This window comes from Pygocentrus nattereri, chromosome 5 (genome assembly GCF_015220715.1).
Source record: "Pygocentrus nattereri isolate fPygNat1 chromosome 5, fPygNat1.pri, whole genome shotgun sequence".
Classification (NCBI taxonomy): Eukaryota; Metazoa; Chordata; class Actinopteri; order Characiformes; family Serrasalmidae; genus Pygocentrus; species Pygocentrus nattereri.
Window position 1 is genome coordinate 9,241,675 of NC_051215.1, and position 22,826 is coordinate 9,264,500.

The 22,826-nt window shown below is 39.2% G+C and overlaps 1 protein-coding gene across 1 annotated transcript in view; it reads right to left on the reverse strand.

The window, feature by feature from the left end:
* The window catches only part of LOC108426141 (MAM domain-containing glycosylphosphatidylinositol anchor protein 1), a 339,434-nt gene that overhangs the window by 15,737 nt on the left and 300,871 nt on the right, over positions 1 to 22,826 (reverse strand). Inside the window, exon 17 of the mRNA XM_017695434.2 lies at positions 6,050 to 6,155. Coding sequence (XP_017550923.1) covers positions 6,050 to 6,155 — 106 coding nt within the window. The remainder of the gene's footprint in view (positions 1 to 6,049; positions 6,156 to 22,826) is intronic.

Here is a 22,826-nt window from a genome sequence, read left to right on the forward strand (position 1 = left end):
ATCAGACACTTCTCATTTCAGACTGGTGTAGTACATCCTCCTTATGCAGAAAGCTTCACTGCTCACACTGGATGCTCTTGTCTCAACTGGGACAAAATCTCAGCAGAGTTTATACATTACAGCGAAGCTTTTAGCTCATACACAGCTCAACTGGCAGCTGCGTAAAACACATGTTTTTCTGACTCACTACTCCGTCACTGTTCTTGTATAAACAATAAGACACTCTATAGGGAGGAGCTGTGCTGATATGAATGAAATGGTGCTGGTCTGTGACAGACTCTTTCGAGGAAAGTGCTTTAGAGAGTAACGTGGCGGGAAAAGAAGTAAAACTGCTTGTGTATAAGCTCTGCCTTGTTTCTTTACATCATACACCATTTGACCACCATCTACAACTCACTAAAGTCTGAAGTGGTTTAGATGTTTTTTTCTTTTGAGAACTCTGAAAATGTGCTAACGACCTATACATCAGTACTAGGAAAAGACATTATACACTCAGAAAAGGGTTCTTTAGTAAAGATAATGGTTCTATATAGAACAACTACCACTCAAAGAAACATTTACACTCTTAAAAAAGGGTTCCTTAGTAAAGACAATAGTCCTATATTGAACCATGAATACTCAAAGAACCATCTGCATGCTTAAATTGTTCTTTGCCTGGTAAAATAGTTCTTCAAATTGAGGGAGAATTTGCTGTATATGGTTCTATAAACAAACATTGTGATAATGGTTCTCTATACCATGAAAAGGGTTCTGCTATTGTTATGATGTTAAGCTTGTTACAACAGAAGAACCCTTTTTGGTGCTATATCAAATTATTTGTGGCACCAAAGCACCAAAGTTTCAATTTGTGTGATGTCTAGTATTTTTTTTTTTGGTTTGTTTTTTTGTATAAAAATATTAATTTTCAGATACTTTTACATTATTTAGGAAAGGATTTTTTCCTTTACTGATAGGATTTTTATTCTTTCTGTTCTTCTGAGCCACTCAGACCTGTTGTGGTAAATTCTGAAATGATCAGTAGTCCAAGCTGACAAATTAAGTGGCAAGAAGTAACAAGAAAAGCAGGGATCTTCATTAGAAATGGCAAATAAAATATATACTTTTTCTAGGAAAAATCTAAAGTCCAGGAAACACTTAAACACCTGAACCAGCAGATCTAACAGCATAGAAGTCAACACCAAACACTGCATAGCATAGAAACAGAGCAATCCAAGGCATATATACTAAGACATGGCAGCATGAGCAGCTAGAAATAATGATTACAAGGAGGGGTTACAGACACAAATCTCAAGGCAAATAACTTCCCAAGAAATTACTATAAATATTTACAGTATTTATCATTTATTTAACATTTCAAAACTTGAAGTGTTAAATAAAATATTTTAGAATACCTTCTGGAGTCTAGATATAGTATTTCATTATTATTGAATACAATTAATTATTAATGTAAAAAGTGATACCAAACTTTTGAACAGTAGTGTACAGAGATATATGCATTTAGACACACACACACACACACACACGCGCGCGCACACACACACACACACGCACACACACACACGCGCGCACACACACACACACACGCACGCACACACACACACACACACACACACACACACACACACACACACACATATATATCATTTAAAAATATGATTATGCAGGGGATGTGGAGATTAATTAAACTGGACTCTGAAGGGTAATCAGTTGCACTTTTCAATTAAGACCTAATGTCTTGCTGGCAACACAATCAGCTTGTTTAAATCTGCTGTCAAAGTAATTGGTCATAGTGATCTTGACCCTATTACTATTTCATTCCTTAATATGTTTTTTGATTGTGTTTAAAATGATGACTTAACCACTATGAACTGTATTCTGCCATCAGGTGCTTTTCCAGATACTTTTGAAATGGTACTGGTGAAGCCCCTACTGAAAAAGAGCAGCATGGATCCTTCCCTATCATCATCGTCGTTGTTGACCGCTTAATCCAGATAGGGTCGCGGTAGCAGTTGGGAGAGCAGAGAATCCCAGATGACCCTGTCCCTCGCAACTTCTTTCAGCTCATTCCCAGGGACCCCAAGGCGCTCCCAGGCCAACTTGGAGATGTAATCCCTCCAGTGGGTCCTAGGATGAACACGGGGCCTTATCCCGGTAGGTCATGCCTGTACACCCCCACCAGGAGGCATCCAGGGGGCATCCGAATCAGATGCCCGAACCACCTCAGCTGGCTCCTCTCAATGTGGAGGAGTAGCGGCTCTGCTCTGAGCTCCTCCTGGATGGCCGAGCTCCTCACCCTATCAAATAGTGTATTCGTGATCTCATTCTTTCTGTCATTACCCACAGCTCATGACCATAGGTGAGGGTCGGGATGGAGACCGACCGATAAACAGAGAGCTTTGCCTTATGGCTCAGCTCCCTCTTCACCACTACAGTCCGGTACAGAGACCGCATAACTGCTGCCGCCTGTCCCAGCCTGCGGTTGATCTCACGATCCCTCTTCCCGTCACTCGTGAATAAGACCCCCCGAGATACTTAAACTCCTCCACCTGGGGCAAGTCCTTTCCCCTTACCTGGAGTGGGCTTGCCATCTTTCCCTACTAAATACTAAATCAGTTTCCAAAAAAGCTGGGATACTGAGCACAATTTAAATAAAAATAGATATGCAAGTCAAATAGACTATATTTTTAAAGAAAAATACTAGAAAGACAACATATATTGAAACTCAGAGATGTTATTGAAAAATATATGGCCATTTTGAATTTAATGCCAACGACACATTCCAAAAAAAGTTGGGGCATGTTTACCATATTTAGAAGCATTTAGGACCTGAGGAGACACTGCTGTAGTTATGAAAGTGAAATGTTTTCTTTTTGTTGTGTGATGTAGGATTTCAGCTGCTCAGCAGTTCTGGGTCTCATTTGTCGTATTTTTCATTTTATAATGCGCCAGATGTTTTCAGTGTGTGACAACTCTGGACTGCAGGCAGGTCAATTTAGCACCCGGATTTTATTACAGAGTAATGCTGTTGTAATACATGCAGAATGTGGTTTGACATTTTCTTGCTGAAATAAGCCAGGCCTACATAAAGTCATTATTATTATCATTATTATTATTATTATTATTATTATTAGTAGTAGTAGTAGTAGTAGTAGTAGTAACATTTTAGCAAAATGCATGTGGAAATAGATCACTGTGAAAGAAGCTCCATGCTGCCTTTGCTGTGGATGTGATAGCAGCTAAGCAAACATAAACAACCATTCAAAATTCAGAACTCTGACTGATAAAATTTTAATAGTGATTGGTTTAATTGATTAATGTTATTGATTAGAATGGTATTTATGTTAAGTGTGCTATACTGTAACAAGGGCACACAATTTCAGTGATATGATGCTCTTACGAAGCATGAAGAGTTAAGTGCTAACAGTGCAGTTAAGTGCTAATAGCTCCACCTTGTGGAGAACCTTCAGCCTGCTAAACATGAGTGTGTAAGTGAGTTGAAAGCCAGGTCACTGAGATGCTTCACCTCTAAAAATCAGATGACACTTAATTCAGGATTCTCTTTAGAGGCTTCGTTCCATTAGAAGGAGGTCATCTTGCACCAACCATAAGGCATTTTGGGGTATAATATAATAATATAAAATGCTAACTGTGCATATGTTTATGCATCATCATTCACATGATAAATTCATGTACAGATGTGGTGTCACTTTACAGTAAAGGGGCACTGCATTGGAGCATATTAGAGACCATTTTGATGTATATTTTGATGAATATTGGCAAAAAAGTTAGCTGTGATGTAAAAGTTAAAACATACTAAAATTTATTTGCAATATGACAATATGTAAGCAGAGCAATGGTATGAGTGCTGTCACTGTGCAGCCCTTTTCGTGCAAAAATGAGGCTTCCTCTCTTCAAGATGTGAATGTGATAGATGGCGATGGCACTCTGGCTGGCTGCCTGCTCTCTCAGAGAACTGGCATGGGCCTTTTTCCTGTTGCTGTGCCCGTTTTCATAGCCATCCTGTGCCAAGATTGGCACTCAGGAGGAATGACTCTGCTGTGGCTGTGGGGTCCTCCCTGGGGCGAGCAGGGGGGCAGAGCTGCCAGCACAGGCCCATGCCCCAGCGGCTCTGGCTGCGTTTACAGCTGCCTCAGCAGCCCCCACGCAGAAGGGGCTTCTCCCTCTTACTGACATGGCTGGCACTTAATCACAACTACTACTTCTCTACACATCATACTGCTTAACTGGGTTGAGCAACAAAAAACTGCTGGTTCACCATTTTACTCTCTTTATGCTCCAGTTATCTCTTTCTCTTTAACTTTCTTTCCTGCTCTCTCCCTTGCTTAAAGCAATAATTCTGCAAAAAATCATTTTTTTCCCAAGTGGCAAATCAGCAAAGACATGTTTTTGGTCCGAAGTTTGCTGAATTAGCTTTGCAGTAGAGCTATGAGGCTAATATTCCTAACATGAAATGGAAACTTATGACCACTAATTAGTATAAGCCATAAGTATAGTGCACAATTTTTATATACTATATACAGCCATATACATTTACACACATACACACACACACACACACACACACACACATATATATATATATATATATATATATATATATATATATATATATATATATATATATATATATGAGTTTGTATACATATGGTGTGGTGTTAATTTTCAGGAGTTGGGCTCGGCCCCTTAGTTCCAGTGAAAGGAACTCTTAATGCTTCAGCACCGAGAGATTTTGCACAATTTCATGCTCCCAACTTTGTGGGAAGAGTTTGGGGACGGCCCCTTCCTGTTCCAACATGTCTGCACACCAGTATACAAAGCAACGTCCATAAAGACATGGATGAGCCAGTTTGGTGTGGAAGAACTTGACTGGCCTGCACAGAATCCTGACCTCATCCCGGCAGAACACCTTTGGGATGAACTAGAGCAGAGACTGCAAGCCACGCCTTCTCGTCCAACGTCAGTGTCTGACCTCACAAATGCGCTTCTGGTCAAAAATGACCATAAACACACTCCTAAACCTTGTGGAAAGCGGTCCCAGAAGAGTTGAAGCTGTTATAGCTGCGATGGGTGGGCTGACATCATATTAAACGCTATGGATTAAGAATGGCATGTTGCTCAAGTTCATATGTGTGTGAAGGTGGACGAGCGAATACTTTTGGCAATATATGTGTGTATGTGTGTGTATATTTATAAAACAAACAACAGACAAAAGTGTGGACAAAAATTTGTTGCTACTAATGTTTTTAGCTCTGTAACGTACTTTTCCATGTCTAAGCAAGTCTATTTAAATGAGCACTGTGGCCAAATGGAAAAGGAAAACCTCCTTCAGAAGAATCTTGAAGTTAGGAGGAACTTTTGAAAAACTACAAGCGCCTAGGGGTGGATGCATTAGAGCGGGCTGTTTGAAATGTCTTTTTCTCTTATACTCCGCTAGATGGTGAATGCACAAAGAAGCAAGGAAGGCTAATGTTACTGCTAGGAAGCCAAATACAGTGTCTGTATTTATTACCCTTTAAATGAATGGTACATCAGTGGATTTCTTTATTGCTGAGGGGCGAATTCCCAGTGGCTCTATGATGCATTTGCATAATGCATGCTGGGTATTGTAGTGAGAGAACACTGATAAACGAAAACATAAAAAGGATATAAAGTTGTGAATTCTGTGAAATCAATGAGTCTGCGATAATGCTGTGCAACAGAATGTTACGCAACATGACAAATAGCATAAACGCTAGATTTAGTCCGGACTGCCTAACAAAGTAGGTAATTGTGTGATGCTTTAATCGTGGTGTTTGGTGGTCATAAGCTTTCTCATAGCAAATCTAGTGCAAATCCAAGGAAGCTTCAGACACAAAACATCTTGTGACTGATTGACAACTCTTGGGGTAAGTAGAAAATTGTGTAAATTAGATTTATCACCTATGTTGTTAAATCTCCAGTCCCGAGTTAAATCGGTTATAACAGCTACTGCTGTCAGAATTGTACCGCGGATGTTTCCTCGTCTGGTTTGCAGTGATGATGTACTGACCTGTTTCAGGCAGTTTCTCCTGTGTACACTTCCCTTTGGTAACCGAAACATCATCGATGGCGATGTCTCCCTCAAAACCGTCTCCACGGATACCCTCAAACACCACCTGAAAATGAAACACTACCATCAGCAGGGAATGTATATGCTGTCTCATCCATTCAGTCACCTTTCATGCATTCAGAGCTTTTCCTTTAGTCAGCTTCCCTTAAAAAATGAAACCACTCCATTAGTAAATGTTCATTCAGATAATGCAGCCTTCATGTCTGAGAAGCACATTCATTAAATAGACGAATCAAAAATAACGCAAATGTAATGAGAGAAAAGTATATTTCAAGTCAAACATTTCTAAATGTTCATTTAAATCACAGCAGAGAGAAAGACAGAACAATACAACTCAGTGATCATGTATTTTGACATGAATTATTTCTCACTAGCTTATTGATTTATTGTAACTTGAAAGCTTCTTGCTTTTTATTTTGCAGCAGAAAAAAAAACATCAAGGCAGGTTTTCTTGAAATTACCTACAGATTTTCACCAAACTCACTGGTGATTGCTGTGTTGATGATTCCAGTCAGATGTCAAATCGTGGTGGGACAAAAGGTTTTCGGCCAAAGCTGTCTCATGGATTTAGTCTCTTAGTGAGCTTATCCATACTAAACACTTCTAAAAATTGAGTAACCATAGATACTTTGAGAGAGTCTTGTACAAATGTACTTGGTGTGGGTGGTAGAAGGAGGTGAAATAAGATAAGGTCAGAAAAGCTAGATCCCACAGGACGAATAAACTGGCAATTAACAGGCATGTACATTCCCAATATCATCAGCTTTAAGGTTTGGATGATCATATGACCAAAGGAGGATGGGTTCCCCTTCTGAGTCTTGGTTCCTTCTCAAGGTTTCTTCCTCTTTTAGGGAGTTTTTCCTTGCCACTGTCGCCACTGGCTTGCTCATGGGGGCTTGGACCCAGATTTTTCTTTTCTTTTCTAATTTGTAATACTTTTTTTATCATTAAAATTAGTAGTAGCGCTCCAGAGTGGTGCAACCATCTAAGCATTGGCTCTATCATCAGGAGATCGCAAGCTTGATCCCTTGTGATGCTACAGCCAGCCGTAGCCGGGAGTTCAAGACAGCACAACTGGCATCGCTTTCTGAGTGGGTAGGCTGGGGCCCCCCATTACTCAGCATGATGCTAGTCAGCACAGGCATCTGTTAGCGTTCTCCTCTGAGCATGTTCAGCTGTCCAGTGATGGTGCATGTGCGGCGGTTCTAAAAGATGTGGTGGCACTTCACAGGTCTCAGAGGAAGCCTGTGCTAGCCTTCACCCTCCTAGCACTGGTGGTATTGTGTGACTAGGAGAGTCTTAACTAGTGGGTGGGACTGGATATGATTAAATTGGGGAGAAAATTGAAGTAGTAGCATTACTTCTCAAACAGGCTAAAATATGGTGTGTGGGTACTGCTGTGAAACCTGTAAACACCCTGTAAAACCTGAAATAAGGATGTAAAATTCAGAATTGTTTGGTCAGATTTCTCAGAGCCTTTTTGGACCATGTTATATATTTTTTAAGAATTAACATTATGCACAGGCTCAAAAAGACGAGCCGGCTCGATTAGAACATTATACTAATGAAGATTTGATTATAATAGTAGTTCAATAACTCACTCACATCTTTGGAAGACACATCATTGACCAAGTTTTAACTAAATACTCTTTGAATGCTCTCTCAACACATTCAAAATGATCAGATTCATCTGCTGGTAGGGGTCTGAAAACAACCAACATTACAAAATGTTCTTGTTCTCGTCAGGTGCAATTGCACATTTCCACCACAGAGGTCTCCAAATCTGCAAATCTTACATAGTGCAGCTTTAAATCATTAAGCTATACTGAATGTAAAGCAAAATGACAAAGACTCCAGACATCTAAGAGTTAACTTATCTGCAACGGTGAAATGTAGCTGTTGTTAATGCTGGATACGGGTGACATGTTTTTCATTAGCAATAGGTCTTCCTTCTCACTGAGGCGTCTCATTGTGTCTTTCTCCTTCAGTAAACTTCTCTTTTACTTCTTCCATGCTATGGTGCAGTGGCCTGAGCACTGACAGCGCTGCTGAGCCACACGCCCCTGCCTTTTGACTGACAGCTTAATTACATTAGCTCTGAAGCTCTCCGCTCAAACCTAATCACAGACACAGCTCTAACTCTATCCTACAGTAACACAGCATTACTCACAACCCCCACACACGCCCCCCCGACAACAGAACCTCAAACAGGGGACTAATGCCTGTGCAACGCAAACGAATCGATGAAAAGAGAAGACGGATTCGATACGCTTCCAATTCACCCAGGACGCTTTATCATTGGAGCTGAATTCATTTTCTATTTACAAATTCAAAAACCTGTGGGATTCTTTTCTTATTGCTTCAAAAGATGTGCCAAGAAGAGTCGGTTTTGGCATTTTTTTGGCTGGTATCTTCTCAAATGACTAGATTTTCAGCCCAATTTCTACCTGCTTTTGTATTTCGTTAGAGCTGGCACACACTTGCCTTTTATTAGGCTATGGGAAAACACTTTTATGTGAATATTAACTTAATTTTTTATTTATTTGAGCCAGAATAGCTGCTGGAATGTGCTCATTTGTGAGGGAAGCAAAAATGCATCTCTCATATCCTGCCTAGCCTAGAGAGAGAGAGAGAGAGAGAGAGAGAGAGAATAGAGAAAGAGAGAGATGAGCAGAGTGATAGGGAGAAAGAGAGAGAGTGAGAGAGAGGAAAAGAGGGAATAAAGAATGAGTGATAGGGAGAAATAAAGAGAAAGTGAGAGAGAAAGAAAGAGAGTGTGTGAGAGATAGAGATGAGGACAGTGACGGGAAAAAGCGAGTGAGACAGAAAGAGAGACAGACAGAGAGAGATAGAGAGAGGAGATGGGTGGATTAAGAAAGAAAGAGAAGAAAAGAGGGGATGAGAAACAATGAGAGAGAGAGAGAGAGCAAGAGAGAGGAGAGAGGGATAGTGAGTGACCATCAAACCACAGCCTTTTATATATGTACTGTATATATGCAATATAGATGTCCTTTTTTTCCTTCTCAATCCTATTATAAACTACACATATTCAATAGGTTTTTATTTCAATATTACATAAACTATATTAACATTATATTATCAATAGATAATTAACACATTTTCTTCTTAATTGTTGCATTATCATACATTAATCTTGGTTTGTATTTAGTTTTTTTGTCTTGTTTTATTAATACCGTTTAATATATAGATTAGCTATACATAAGCTAACCTGAACTTGAGAGAGAGAGAGCGAGAGAGAGCGAGAGAGAGAGAGAGAGAGAGAGACAGAGGGGCATATTATTTATGTTAGATTTGTATTCATAAGAATAAAGTACAGAAGTGTGCTGTCTTTGAGGGATTTGGCCTCGTCTTGTTAAGGGCCCTTCACGGCAGACAGAAGAAACAGACAAGGCCAAGGTCAAGCCTCCTGACCTCTGCTGACCGCAGAGCAAACGTCTCCACAAAAAAACTTCTGATCTCTGAGCTCTCCATCCAATCCAATTATACATAATGCGCATGCATACACACACACACACACACACACACACACACACAACGCTGGCACTTTCCCTCGGCCCTCAGCTTAATCCCAACCTACATCTCTCTGAGCGACAGGGAATGTTCTGAATAACTAAATGAGAAGAGAGAGAGAGAGAGAGAGAGATAGAGAGAGAGAGAGGATAGAGAGAGAGAGGATAGAGAGAGAGAGAGAGAGAGAGAGATAGAGAGAGAGAGAGGATAGAGAGAGAGAGAGAGAGAGAGAGAGAGAGATAGAGATATAGAGAGAGAGAGGAGAGAGAGAGAGATAGAGAGAGGTAGAGAGAGAGAGAGATAGAGATAGAGATAGAGAGAGAGGAGAGAGAGAGAGATAGAGAGAGGTAGAGAGAGAGAGAGAGAGAGAGAGGAGATATATACAAGAGTGCGTGTGTGCCATGGTGTCAGTGGTTGGTAATAGACTGAGCTGCTCATTTGTGAGGAGGCTGGCTAATTTGATTTGGCTGAGGGGTGCTAGCATGTCCGTGAGTGCTACTCTAAGCCAGGCTCTCTCGCCCCACTAATTGGCCGCCGGGCCACAGAGGAGAACGAGAGACAGTAAAAACATCACGGCAATGTCAAACACTGCCGCGTAATGATGCCTGTTCGCTTGAAAATACGCTCGCGCAATTGATACAAGCACCCGCCGACCTTTCATTTGACTCTGAACACACACATACACACAGGCCTGACAGCAGCACTAATTAGCCATGGGAGCAAAAGAAATTACCAAAGCAGCGCAACCTGGACCTACTTTCACTCAATCAACAGCTAGCGACATAAGCTTTATTCCAATTTAGAATCAGCCATTAAACGACAGCTGTCCATCTTCAAGTATTACCACGACAGAACTTTTACTATTTAGAAATAGATTTCTATATTAGATACAACACAATCTACTTACATAAGGAAGGGAAAATCCAAGACAAGGAAAAAACAGGAGTTTCCAAACGAAGAGCTTAATTAAAATAAAAAAAGACAACTGTGCAGGACCTGATAGACCAGCAAATCTCCAGCTCCACTGTTGTTTCAGATCAGAAAAATTTCCACAGGTGTTTCTGTCTGTCTTTCCACTGTAATAAGGCAACTCAATGCTGTGGGTCCGAAAGGATGTGTGTACAAATTCTGCATCCAGTTCAAAACATGTATGATGCAAATGTGCGCAAAAGAAAGGAACTCCAAGTCTAGTGTAATACTTGCTGGCGTATGTTCTCATGCTAATGTTATAATGTGGAAGTCCTCCGGGGCCAGACGTGATCTTGGGAACACCATCAGCGATCTGAGTGGTTAAACTCAAACTGATAAGCCAATGACAAAGTAAGATTTATCATTATTGTTAATTGTGACGATGCTAATCCAAAAGCCCAGTGAGGGGCGTGTGGTTTCAAATGAATCACAAGAACCCCAAAAAGACTAAAGAGAAACTTCGAGACCCAACAGTTACTCTTTTGGAAAAGCCAGTGGGTTATTTTCAGTGAAAACATGCTGGACTGCAGCTCCAAATCACATCTACCTTGTGACATCACTACAAGCATGAGTTTTTTTCCATGTTTCATGTTTCTTTTAACAAAGGTGCAACTTTTGCAAACCTACTGACAACAGGAATGGCCAATCTCATCTTTTTTTAACCTAAATTTAGGTTTTCAGTGGCAGCATTTAAGAAAAAGAAGTTGCATTATAACAAGTTGGCTTTAGTTTTCCTGTGTGACTATGCTTTGTAGTTATACAAAGTTGTGCCTTGGGGTGGAAAAGGTTGAGAACCCCTGACATAAAGCAAAGTAATATATGATATTTAAGGCTAGGCTTGTTATTTTTGTCCTCCAATGTTGGCCTGATATCGATCCTGGGAATTCAGTACAGTCTCCAATTATCAGTGTAGTTAAGTAGCCTTGCAAAGCCCACTAAGCAAATACATACAATGTCATTAAAAAAGATACTAAACTGTCACTGGGGTGGTACCATCAATGGTATGTCTTCAGTGCGTTTAGGTAATGAACATAACTGCATCATATTTCACACAAATAATATTTTTTAAAGTTGTATTAACTCCACACACCCTGTCTTGTCTCCAGCTTTTTATTTACTGTAATGTCTGTTTTAAAATATGAGGTTATGAAAAAGTGCAAATGAGCGTCTTTCCCCTGAGAAAAACCTTTTTTAAGATACACAGCTGGACTTTAAAAGCTTTGCTAGACCTTTGAGGATGCATTTATATTAAACTGCACCTGCACAGTACTTTTTTCTACAGTCTAAGTTGAAATGCTTACCAACAAAATGGAAAAAAATGAGTGGTATTTCTATCCAAGAAAGCAAATGAAACTAAAATCAGGACAAAAGTAAGGATGATGTGTTTCCCATGACTATGACATTATATGTTATCACAAGTCATAATGTTGGAGGTCAAAGCAAACATTAGCATACATAATATTGTGACATACTGTCATGATACCAAACATTACCGCGAACGGTAGCAAGACACTTAAATATTACTGAACTGAGAGAGTTTAAGTGAAATGTTACCCAATTTCTTTGCTTGTTTCAATGAACTATGAAATAATTAACACACAATATGCTCTTGTTGTCACTGACGGTAGCCTGCTATTAGAGTTAACTGCTGTCAGGCCTTCGAGCACAAGGTCATCATATACATAAACATAATCACACACCCAGAACGAGGAGGGGAGCACATGACGACACTAACAAACAGCTTGGCGGTGGCTATAATTGGCGGTTGAGTCTTCGCTTTTTGGGCATTTCGCAAATGTATTTATTCTCTCTTTCTCTCGGTTAGCGCATGCAAATCCTCTTGTCTAACAGGCCGAGTGTAGAGTGCATTAGCGGCTTTGACCTCATTATGGAAAAGGAGCTCATTCACTCCACACGCGCACGCCTTCATAACAGACTCGGCCAACTCAAGGCTAATGCAAGGAAGCCATTATTCTCGCCGTTTGAGTGCCCTTTAGTGTATGTAAGTACATGTGTTGCCGTTTTTTAATGGGGCGCGAGCGCTCACTTGTTTGTGTACGTGTGAGAGAGAGCCAGCGAGAGCGAGAAAGAGAGAGAGAAGTTAATTAGCGCCTGTGGCTGTTGAAGGTTATGAAAGAGTTGTGGTGAAGCTTAAAGTCCCTTGTGTATTCCTACCACCGACCACAGAAAGAGTGAGCCGGACCATAAAGAAAACAGGGAAGAAAACACTGGAGATGAATGCACGAGCAAAAAAGAGAGAGGGGGGCAGGAGGAGGAGGAGGAGGAGGAGGAGAGAGGATAATGGATGAAGAAGCAAACTCAGAGGGGCCTGAGAAGAGGGGGAAAAAAAGATGGATGTATCAAAAAACAAAATGACAAAGAGAGGAGTAGAAGCTGAGAAAGAGCTCGAAGGTACAGTGAAAGCGGATGGGCGCTGATCTTTTCAGAAAATCATAATTAAGCGGACCTAATTACTGGCCATCCCTCGTTCCCCATGCTCTCCCCATCCCCCTTCTTTTGCCAAGCTCTTTCGCTTTTGTCATCATCTTGCCTCCCTCAACGGTGGCTCTAAAAAGTGCTGGCCTCAGTCTGTTTTCGTGCTGCAGGAGGGCGATAGGAGGAGCGTGACACAAATGCTTCCAAAACGCAGCCTTTAATACCTCCGCTGATGCACGGAGGACCAGAGGGGCCAACTTTGATGCCGCGTCCTGGCATCGACGTACAGAATTATGGGTACAGAGTGATCCACGCTGTTTTCAGATGCAGAGTTGATACAAGTAGACTCTGGGGTCTTCTCTGTCCACTCTATAAACGATTTTATTTTAGAAACATACTGAAAAAAAACAAACATCAACAATACTCTGCAATATAACAGCCTCATCTACATTTAATCATGCGGCTCTGACTAAGCAATTAAAGTCTATGATATTACAGCCGGGTACAATTTAAGGGATCCGTATATCAGAATGACTGCACAGCACATCTTGCCTATAAAGGCAAACTGAGAGGGGCCTGAGAAGAGGGGAAAAAAAGAGATGGGTGTATCAAAAAACAAGATGAACAACTGCACAGCACAACCTGCCTTACACACCAACTGGCATTAACTGCTGCGTGAATGTGCTTGTGTCTGACAGGGATCAATTAAAGCCGCACCAAAGGAGGTGAAATTGGAGCGTGGGGCTAGTTTGGTACCACTGCTTGTTTCAATAACTTTGATACCTGGAGAGAATGCATTATAAAACTTTAATTGCATGCCCCAAGCGATCAACTCCACCACCAGAGGTAGCACGAACGTACCGCAACACAGAAGTAATTGTCCTGAACTGTATTTGAGCCCAATGAACCTCTTTATTAATCTTGTAGTTAATTATCTGTTAACTACTATGAACTATCTGGGCACTATTAGAATTGTTCTTATTCGAGATGCTTCATCCAAGCCAGTAGATCGAGATCGAGGCCAATCCAGGCACATATGAACAGATATTGGCTAAATTAAGCTTGATTCACTTCTGATTCTTGATTGTGTTCTTTGCGCTCTAGTTACTTCACTGCCGTTGGGACGTTATTCACAACCAGCAGCAGTGAAGTGTGTCACAAAAAGAGCAGTACTGTGTAAAAGTCAGAGAGCATTCACTGTTTATTTAAAGGGGAACTAATAAGCTCATTTTCAGTGTTTTCCAACATTACGTTTATCATACTCACTCTGTTCTGACTGGTAAACTTCCAGTTGTGGCATCCTGCCACAAATAGCCCTACACTACTGTGGCTATTATTACAATGGTGTCAGCTCTACTGTATCAGTTTAAGCCAGAGTCTGATCCTGAAAGTCAGGTAGAACAAGATTGGTAGATCCACTTTCACCAACTACACTGAAGCAGGAGGTCTCAGAGTGGTAAGTTTTTTACCTCATAGCTCTCCTGTGTGAGGGTGTGCCAAGCTTGCCAGTGAGTGGACAACAAGGATTACAAGGTTGTGTCATCTTGTAACAAAGGAAAATGGCTGGAATTCCAGGCATTTCAGGCAGTGAGAAAAGTGGTTTCTGTGGGACAGTGTTAGTCTGTCTGGCGTGTACTTTGGGCCGTGTAACTTTACATGTACACAAAGCTGTATAACACACTAAAGGAAAGGGGAAAGCAGGAAAAACAGCCATTATATGTAAGATATGTACTTTTTTAGAAGATATTTCTGAGGAGATTAGATATACAATAACACACTTCCATAAGACAAAAACACAGCAATTTCCAAAAGTAGACTTAAGAAAATGATACAGATAAAAGGGACTCCTTAAAAGTCATTACTGAGAAAAGGAAACTATGGAGCCCTGCAGGTGGCAGCCTGTATAAATGCAAAAATAACTAAATAAATAATGCATGGCCAAGCCATATTAACACGTGGGAACCAGATCCTAATGCGTGCCAACAACTTGGTGAGCCATGGGAATGAGATAATTAAGTCGTGGCCACCAGATTATGCTTTATTAAGTATGGTCAAGGCTTAATTAGCTAATTCCCATGCTTTACTTAGTCATGGCCACACATTAGGATCTCATTCCCACATTTTACTAAGCCATGACCATGACTTAATTATCCCGTTCCCAATGCCTCACTGAGTCGTGGCAACGCATTATTTCTATTTTTACAGGATGGCACCAGTGGGGCTCCATAGCGAACAGGTAAAAAGTTAGAAAATCTGCAAATCGGATGTTGTCATAACAATGGACTGGTCACCCCAGAGTCCAGATCGCAACATCACTGAATGTGATTACTTGGATTGTGACAAGCAGAAAACACAACCAACTAAGGCTGAACTTTGTAGGTATGGAAAGATATCCCTGCAAATTTCTTTGAAAAACTGAAAGCAAGTCTACAGAAAAGAATGGAAGCTGTAATAAAGGCAAAGAGTGGACACAGTAAGTACTGAAAAATATGATATTGTTTTTTTTTAATGTACGTTTTTCTGCTTTTTTTTTGTCCTGATACTGAAAAGTGAATTAGTTGTACTTAATAGTTGTACTAGCTGGAAACTGAATAAATACAGTGTGATCTATACAAATCTGTAGAGTAGAACTATCTTTAAAGTGGAACATTAAAAAATTCTAATGCATGTAGTGAAAGTCTTTTGACTGTGTTTAAACTGGCCATCTTTTGTCTGAACATGTGACATTTTATCTAACATGTGAAAGTGTAGATGTCATGCTCTGAGTCTTCTTTCTGGCATGCCTTCAGAAACATGCAGTCTTCACTCCAAAGGCTCAACAAAAACAAACAGGCCACCTCACACACTTCAGTTTAAAAGTAACTGCAAGGATTCTTACTGGCACAAATTCTAAAACGAATGACTATTAACTAAGAATCTATACAATATATATGAAAATACTACATCAAAGCAGACCAGCAATGGAATGAAAAAGATTTGAAACCTAAATCTTGACTGCTGTTTTGAGATGTGTCAGCAGGGGATTCTGTCAGACTAGATAGTCTGGCTCTCAGAGCTTTAGCGAGAGCACCCTTAATCACCTTGAAATGAAATGTGCTCTCACACACCTTAGAAGCTGGCTCGTAACTCTGCCACCCATTTGCTGCTGCTTGCAAGACAGATACAGGCAAATAAACTAGTGTGTAAAACTGGTAGGATTCAGTTAGCGTTTAGCATTCTGAGCCAAGTCTGCTGAGACATCTGTCTGTGAATATGTCAACATAAGAAAAACAGCTGGAAACAAAAGCACTCAGTCAGGTTTTAGAACTGAGTATACAGTCATTAAAAATGATTACAACACCCTCACTTCATCTGGTGTGTCAATAAATGCTTTTCTAAATGCTTTTCTTTACAGTTCCCTAAGTTCTAAGTGCTAAGTAGGTACAAACTACAAAATATTGAGTTATTTTAGGTAACATGATGATATGTTTTGAGACAGTTTAAATCATCTGATTAAAGTAAATTACACTGAAATATGTTGCAATTACATTCAGTATAATTAAACATTACACACTGAAATGTCAAAAAGGTTCTAGATATTAACTGTGTTCTAGAAATTAGCCAGATAAGTGTGAGGTACAGTTTCTAAAGTCCTATTTTGAGAAAAATAATGATGAATGCAAAGACAGTCCATCTAAAAGCACAGTAAAAATAATCGTTTTCATTTATAGTCCAGATTCAGTTTTATTTATCTGTCCTACACAATGTTTATAATATGAAAGACTCTTTGTAATTTGTTGGCATACTTTTTTAAAAGTTGTATAACTACTCTGTACTTTTTACCCCAAATAATTATACAGTACTGTGGAGTTTATAACACATACTTTCCCAGTTAACATCTAGAACCTGCTGGGCATTTCAGTGTAATTTAGATAGATGGCTTTGGAATTTTCCATCATGTCCAAAATAATTACCTGGTACTTAAACATGTGGTATTACATTGAAAATTAGTGAGAACATGTTTGCATGAGTATAACCTATACACTGCAAAAAATGGTGTCTTACCAAGTAAAATTATCTAAATATAGTCAATGAATATATTTCCCAAATAAATAATTGTAAGCTTAGTTTTATTTATTTTCTTATTTCTATTTATTACTTATTTCTAGACATATTTTACCTGCTTTAATTGATTTATTAAATAAATTTGTCTCACTATGTTGGCAATAATTTTGCTTGTTTGAAAGAAATGTGCTTGAAATCAGCAAAATTATCTGCCAGTACAGTGAAATCATTTTACTTAAAAAATCACCTAAAGCAAGTAAACAATGTGTAAAAATAAGCAAGACAATCTTAAAATGAGTGCACAATCACCCCAAACTGGAAAATTTTAGACATTTCGACTAAATTTAAGACAATTTCACTTAATAAGATACTATTTTTTGCAGTGTATCAGGTTAAAAGCCTGAACCTATAAATCATTTCAGTGCAACTCAGTGGAACTTACCACCATGTTACTCAGCAATAATTATCTAGTACTTTGGAGATTGTACCTCACACTTACCCAGTTAATGCATAGAACCTGTTAGTAAAAAGAATATAATGCATGTAATAATTTATCACATGTCTAAAATTCCCCACTCTCTGATCTAAACTTAAACTTAAAGTACAGATGATATCAGACTAGATTAGTCTATGCATGCATATGTACTCACAGGACACTAAAACCTCTGCCTTGTAAGCCCACCTTAAAGGTGTACAGTTAGAGACTGTGAACCATCTGTTGTACACTTGTCCTTGGCATCTTCTAGCCCTTCATCAGGGATCAGTTTCTGACCACCGGGCTGCTTTTGGCTGTATATGTTTGGGTGGTGGTCCACTCTGAACCTAGCAGTCACACATGATCCAACTCCAACATGCTACTACCATGTCAGTGTCACTGCTGTGCTAAGAACGGCCCACCACTCAAATAGGTCCTGTGGCCAGAAACTGACACAATAAATGTGGTAAAGAGTCTGTGCCAAATTACAAATGACAACAGATGGGCTACAGTTTGTAATTGTACGCCTATACAGCGGAATCCTAAGGTGAGTGGAGCTCATGCCGCAGCCTGAGACTGGAAGTAAGCAGTAGACATTTCTAATAAAACAGACAAAATATATCAAACAGTCTGTTGGGCTACATAATGGGAAAAGAGTTTGTGTACAGAATCAACAAGCAAGCCATGAGGCGTGATTTGGATTTCTGTTCTCATTCATAAACATGGCAAAATAAATACACACAGCCTGAACCTCGGCATAGTTATTTTGTGTCTACTACTAAAAAAAAACAAAAAAAAACAAAAGCATACAAATAAAGCTGAAATGAATGAAAATAAATAGTATGGCTCATGCTGGGATAGACTGTTGTCCTAATAGCACCTAGAGACTAGTAGAGAAACTGTAATTAAAATGTGCTCTTGAGTACACGCGCAATGACGATAAAAACTGAAGCAAATAGCTGTTCTGGAAAATGAGGTGCCTAATCTTTGAGAATAGTTGTGAACACACCATTCATTTAATCTAAGCAAAAATATATGTGCAAAGTGCTTTAGTAAATCAGGCTCTACGAGTTCAACATACTCCCTTTGGGAATATCCTAATTGCCTCTCGTTTGCTGTTAAAACGCATCTCCATCACTGCAAGCCCATGAGATGATGCTTTGAAATGGAGAAGAGTAAGAATATCCTACTTTTACTGCCTTGCGTAAACAACCACATCACAAAGCTAGCCTAGAAGAGCACTAGGGCTGGACAATGTGACAATATAACAAAGTTATGAGAATAAACTACATCACAGTAAGCTTTGCTGAGTGTATGATGTGCATTGTTAGTGTTCCATGTTTCATTAAAATGAGATTTAGCCAGGGCTCTGAAGCGGCGTAACTGTCTCAGGCCTTGACTTGTTGTTGGTGATCACGGGCGTAATTGGACCTGCTTGATTGGATGCAGTTCTGCTCAGTATGTGAAAATACTGTACACTGCCCTGAGTCGATAGCACTTCTTAAACCCTATTTCCCACACATAGCTTACACTTTAGTGGTCTGGGACCTGGCGGAAACCCATCAAAGTATATTTTGACTTTGTGTTAAAAGATGTTGAGCATTCTTATTAATATATTAATTTTAAGCCTCGAGTCAGGGGAAGGGGGAGAGGGAGAAAGAGTGAAGGAGGTGGCAAAAGAAGCAGCCTGCGAAAAAGTTAGCTATCTACTATACCTAACTAGCAAAGTTAGGCTAAATTTGCATACACTACTAACTAGATGTGGGTGATATGTCAAAAACATGAGATCGCGATACTTCCAGCTGTTGTTTTACGACATCAGATCAATCGGAACAGACAAAAACAGCAGTGCTACATTTAAAAAAATGTATCCAAAACTGTGAATACTATGGTTTTGGTTCAATACTTTGCATGCTGCATTATACTAAATCCAGGTGAACAGGATTCATCTTGTTCTCTTTCTAATGAAATCAGCAGTTGGTCAGTGTTCTACAAGTATGACGATAGCCATAACATGTTCAGAAAAGTAGATATTATCATGATAAAGATATTTATTGTTATATTGTCCAGCCCCACCATGGATTCCTCTAATGTTATCAAATTGTTTTGACAATTAATCGAGCATACTATTTTGTTTTTTTGTTTCAACCCTTTAGACCACAACAGAAGTCTAGAACCCTCTTTCTGGATTGCTGACCTTTTCAGTTATTCAACAAACAAAATGTTACCACTGTAGAAAAAAGATTTCCTCCATATATATATATATATATATATATATATATATATATATATATATATATATAGGGTTTATACAACTAAAATTAGTTCATGTTCTGATTATTAATTTGTTAACAAATTATATGCAGCTATAATACATAAATAAAATGAAAACTCGACTGTATAGTGTAAAAATACCACTACTGCACAGTGTAAAAAAATATCATGATTTAGTTTTTCTGCCATACTGCCCATCTTTAGAGTGCATAGTTCTGCTTTCAGGCCTCTTCAGCTGATGGAGTGGATGTAGCAGGACACTGCTATTGATCCCATTCAGATTAACAAACAGCTGCTATGTTGTAGTGTACTGGGTGGATTTATTGAGCTTCGTAAAGCCACTGGACAAAAAATAAATAAATGGCACTCTCAGACACGACTCTCCACTATCATCCCGAGTCCCATCAAGTTCACAGATCCACAGGAAACCTGAACAGAGCTTCACATTGACTTTTTCCTCAGCCAGCACTGCAGGAAAGAGATGCTAACACGGCTGGAGCCCGTGTTCGGTTACTGTAGCGCAGTGAGAGGGAAGCTGGGATGTGGGGGGAAGAAGCAGATGGGACGTGCGGAGGGGGTGAGGGTGCTGGGGAGGTCTGGCTGGCTAACTGTTATTGTCCGGAGGAGTCTAGATCAGGCTTTTAGCATCGATTGGTGGGCAAGCCGTGGGTCGGCTGAATAAAAGGTAGGAGAAGACAGAGGCAGGAAGGGGGTTTCTGTTTCTCTTATCTTTAGATCCTACAGAAAAAAAAAAACAAACAAAAAAAACAAACATGCAGTGTTTCTCAGTAGATGGACAAAAGAGGGAAAAGAAGAATCCCGGCCTTCCACAGCATCTTTGAAAAATATCAGCCAGAAATAGCACAAAGGTGGTCTGAGAAATGCTATAAATGCATTTATATCATTCAGGTATTGATCACTAGTCTGTATTGAAAGGCCTTAGTGCCCCCATGACTGTTATTACCATTACTACTATTATCATTTTGCTACACTATTTAAATATAATTGTACAAAATGTATTGCATAGCAATTACATACATCCTGATTTAAAGCATGTTTCTCTTCCCATAAAAAAAAAACAGACTGTGAACACGCCACCTTTCCATCAAGTTCAAATTATAATCACAGTCTTACGCAACAGTTTGAACTCCCCTGGTCGAATTAAAAATAAGTGGAAAAAAATATGAACACATCCTCCACATTGAGCTTAAATATAGCATTTTTCTGCTAATTTTATTGCGCAATTTCTATTTATTTGCTGAGTTTAACACATTAAAGAAAAAAGAAATAATAAATAAAATATCAAATGTGTCATCATCATATGTAGAGGATGTGTGTATTTATTTTCACTTCGAAAATCAACAAAACATTTAATATGGCTAAGAGCACCCAAACTTTTGCATACGACTCTATCTTCTCTTCTAATAAAGAACACAAACAGTGTTGATTATAAATTCAGTCTCCTTGTCTGCTTGTCTTGACGAGCTAGAATTAAAAGGTTTCAAATTCCTCAATGTTTTAATCATCACGGTTGATAACAGCAACTTCTAAAGGTTAAACTCTGGGCTTATGAGTTGGTTATTAATCTTAAAACTCAGTAATTACTATAAATTGCTTGGTAGCTTTTATAAAACTACATGAAGTGTCAGCTCATGTATTGGCCTTTGCGTTTTTAACTAAATGTAGTATTTATTAAGAATGCACCGATCATATATTTTTATGGCCAATTTCAATGTATTTACAGCTAAATTGGCTGATGGCTGATTTTGACTGATTTTTTAACAAACACACTAGCACATTTCCAGCACATTGACTAGCGATAGTTGCAGTATAGTAACATTATCTGTTCTTCAATGAGTCAAACTGGCATTTTAAATTCATAAAAGAAAATCTGTTACTTTACATTAATCAAAACTAATGCACTAAAATCATTAATCAAGTGTTACATCAAATGTAGGAGGCACAATTTAGCACAATACACTATGCACTATTACACTACAACATTTTGGCATGCACCCTGCAAATGTCAGAGGCTATTTAAATTATAATTTAGAATTAAATAATAATTAGAACTTGAATTAAAATGGCCATTAAGTACAAATTATTCATTTTTCAGCATCAAGACAAAGAAAGAAAACTTATTACTCATACTTCTAGTATTTAGTGTGTCCACTCTTTTCCTTTATTGCAGCTTCCATTCTTTTTGGAACACTTTCAGTTCCTCAAATTTGCAGGGATGTTTATCCAAACCTCCAAACTTCAGTTGCATTTTCTGCCTCTTGCGATCCAAACAATCCCAAACACATTCTATGATGTTGAGGCCTGGGCTCTGGTGGTTGTGGTGGTCTGTCCCATCTCACTGATTTCTCTAGTTTTGGAAACTCCTGCTGTTTTGCTTATTATCCTTTGACTTTCCCTTTCATATTTAATCAGAAATATCTCATGAAAAAGGAATAACTAGTAATTAGCAGCCTAATTACTTGGATTGGAAATTAAATAATTCAAGCGTGGTCTCTGACTTCTGCACAGTAGAAGTGTAGGTGTGTAGGTGAAGCAGCAGTAGAGCAAGTGTGCTTACCTAACTTACAGAATTGATGTCATAAAATTGTAAAACAGATTGGCTAAAATAAAAAGTGGGCAGTTGCTGATTATGTATGAAGCAAAAATCTGCCGATTCCGCCCGTGCATCTCTACAACAAAGAGGTTCAAAGACATCACTACTGGCTGTCCCTCAGGCCTGTATGGCAGGTAAATGCATACTGTTGGGATATTCATGAGTAGGACCTTGAGTAAGATGTGATGACTTTACAAAGAATTTAAGTGACTCTTAAGGAAAAAGTTTGCACAGTGCAGGAGGGAGACAAGCCACTCTACACCTCACTTCTGTATGTACCACCACAGAGCACTGCCATCCAAAACAAACGCTGCAGTGAATACTTAACCAGCTCTGAAAGGAGCCGGGGCTTTCTTAACGAACGCTCTAAAAGG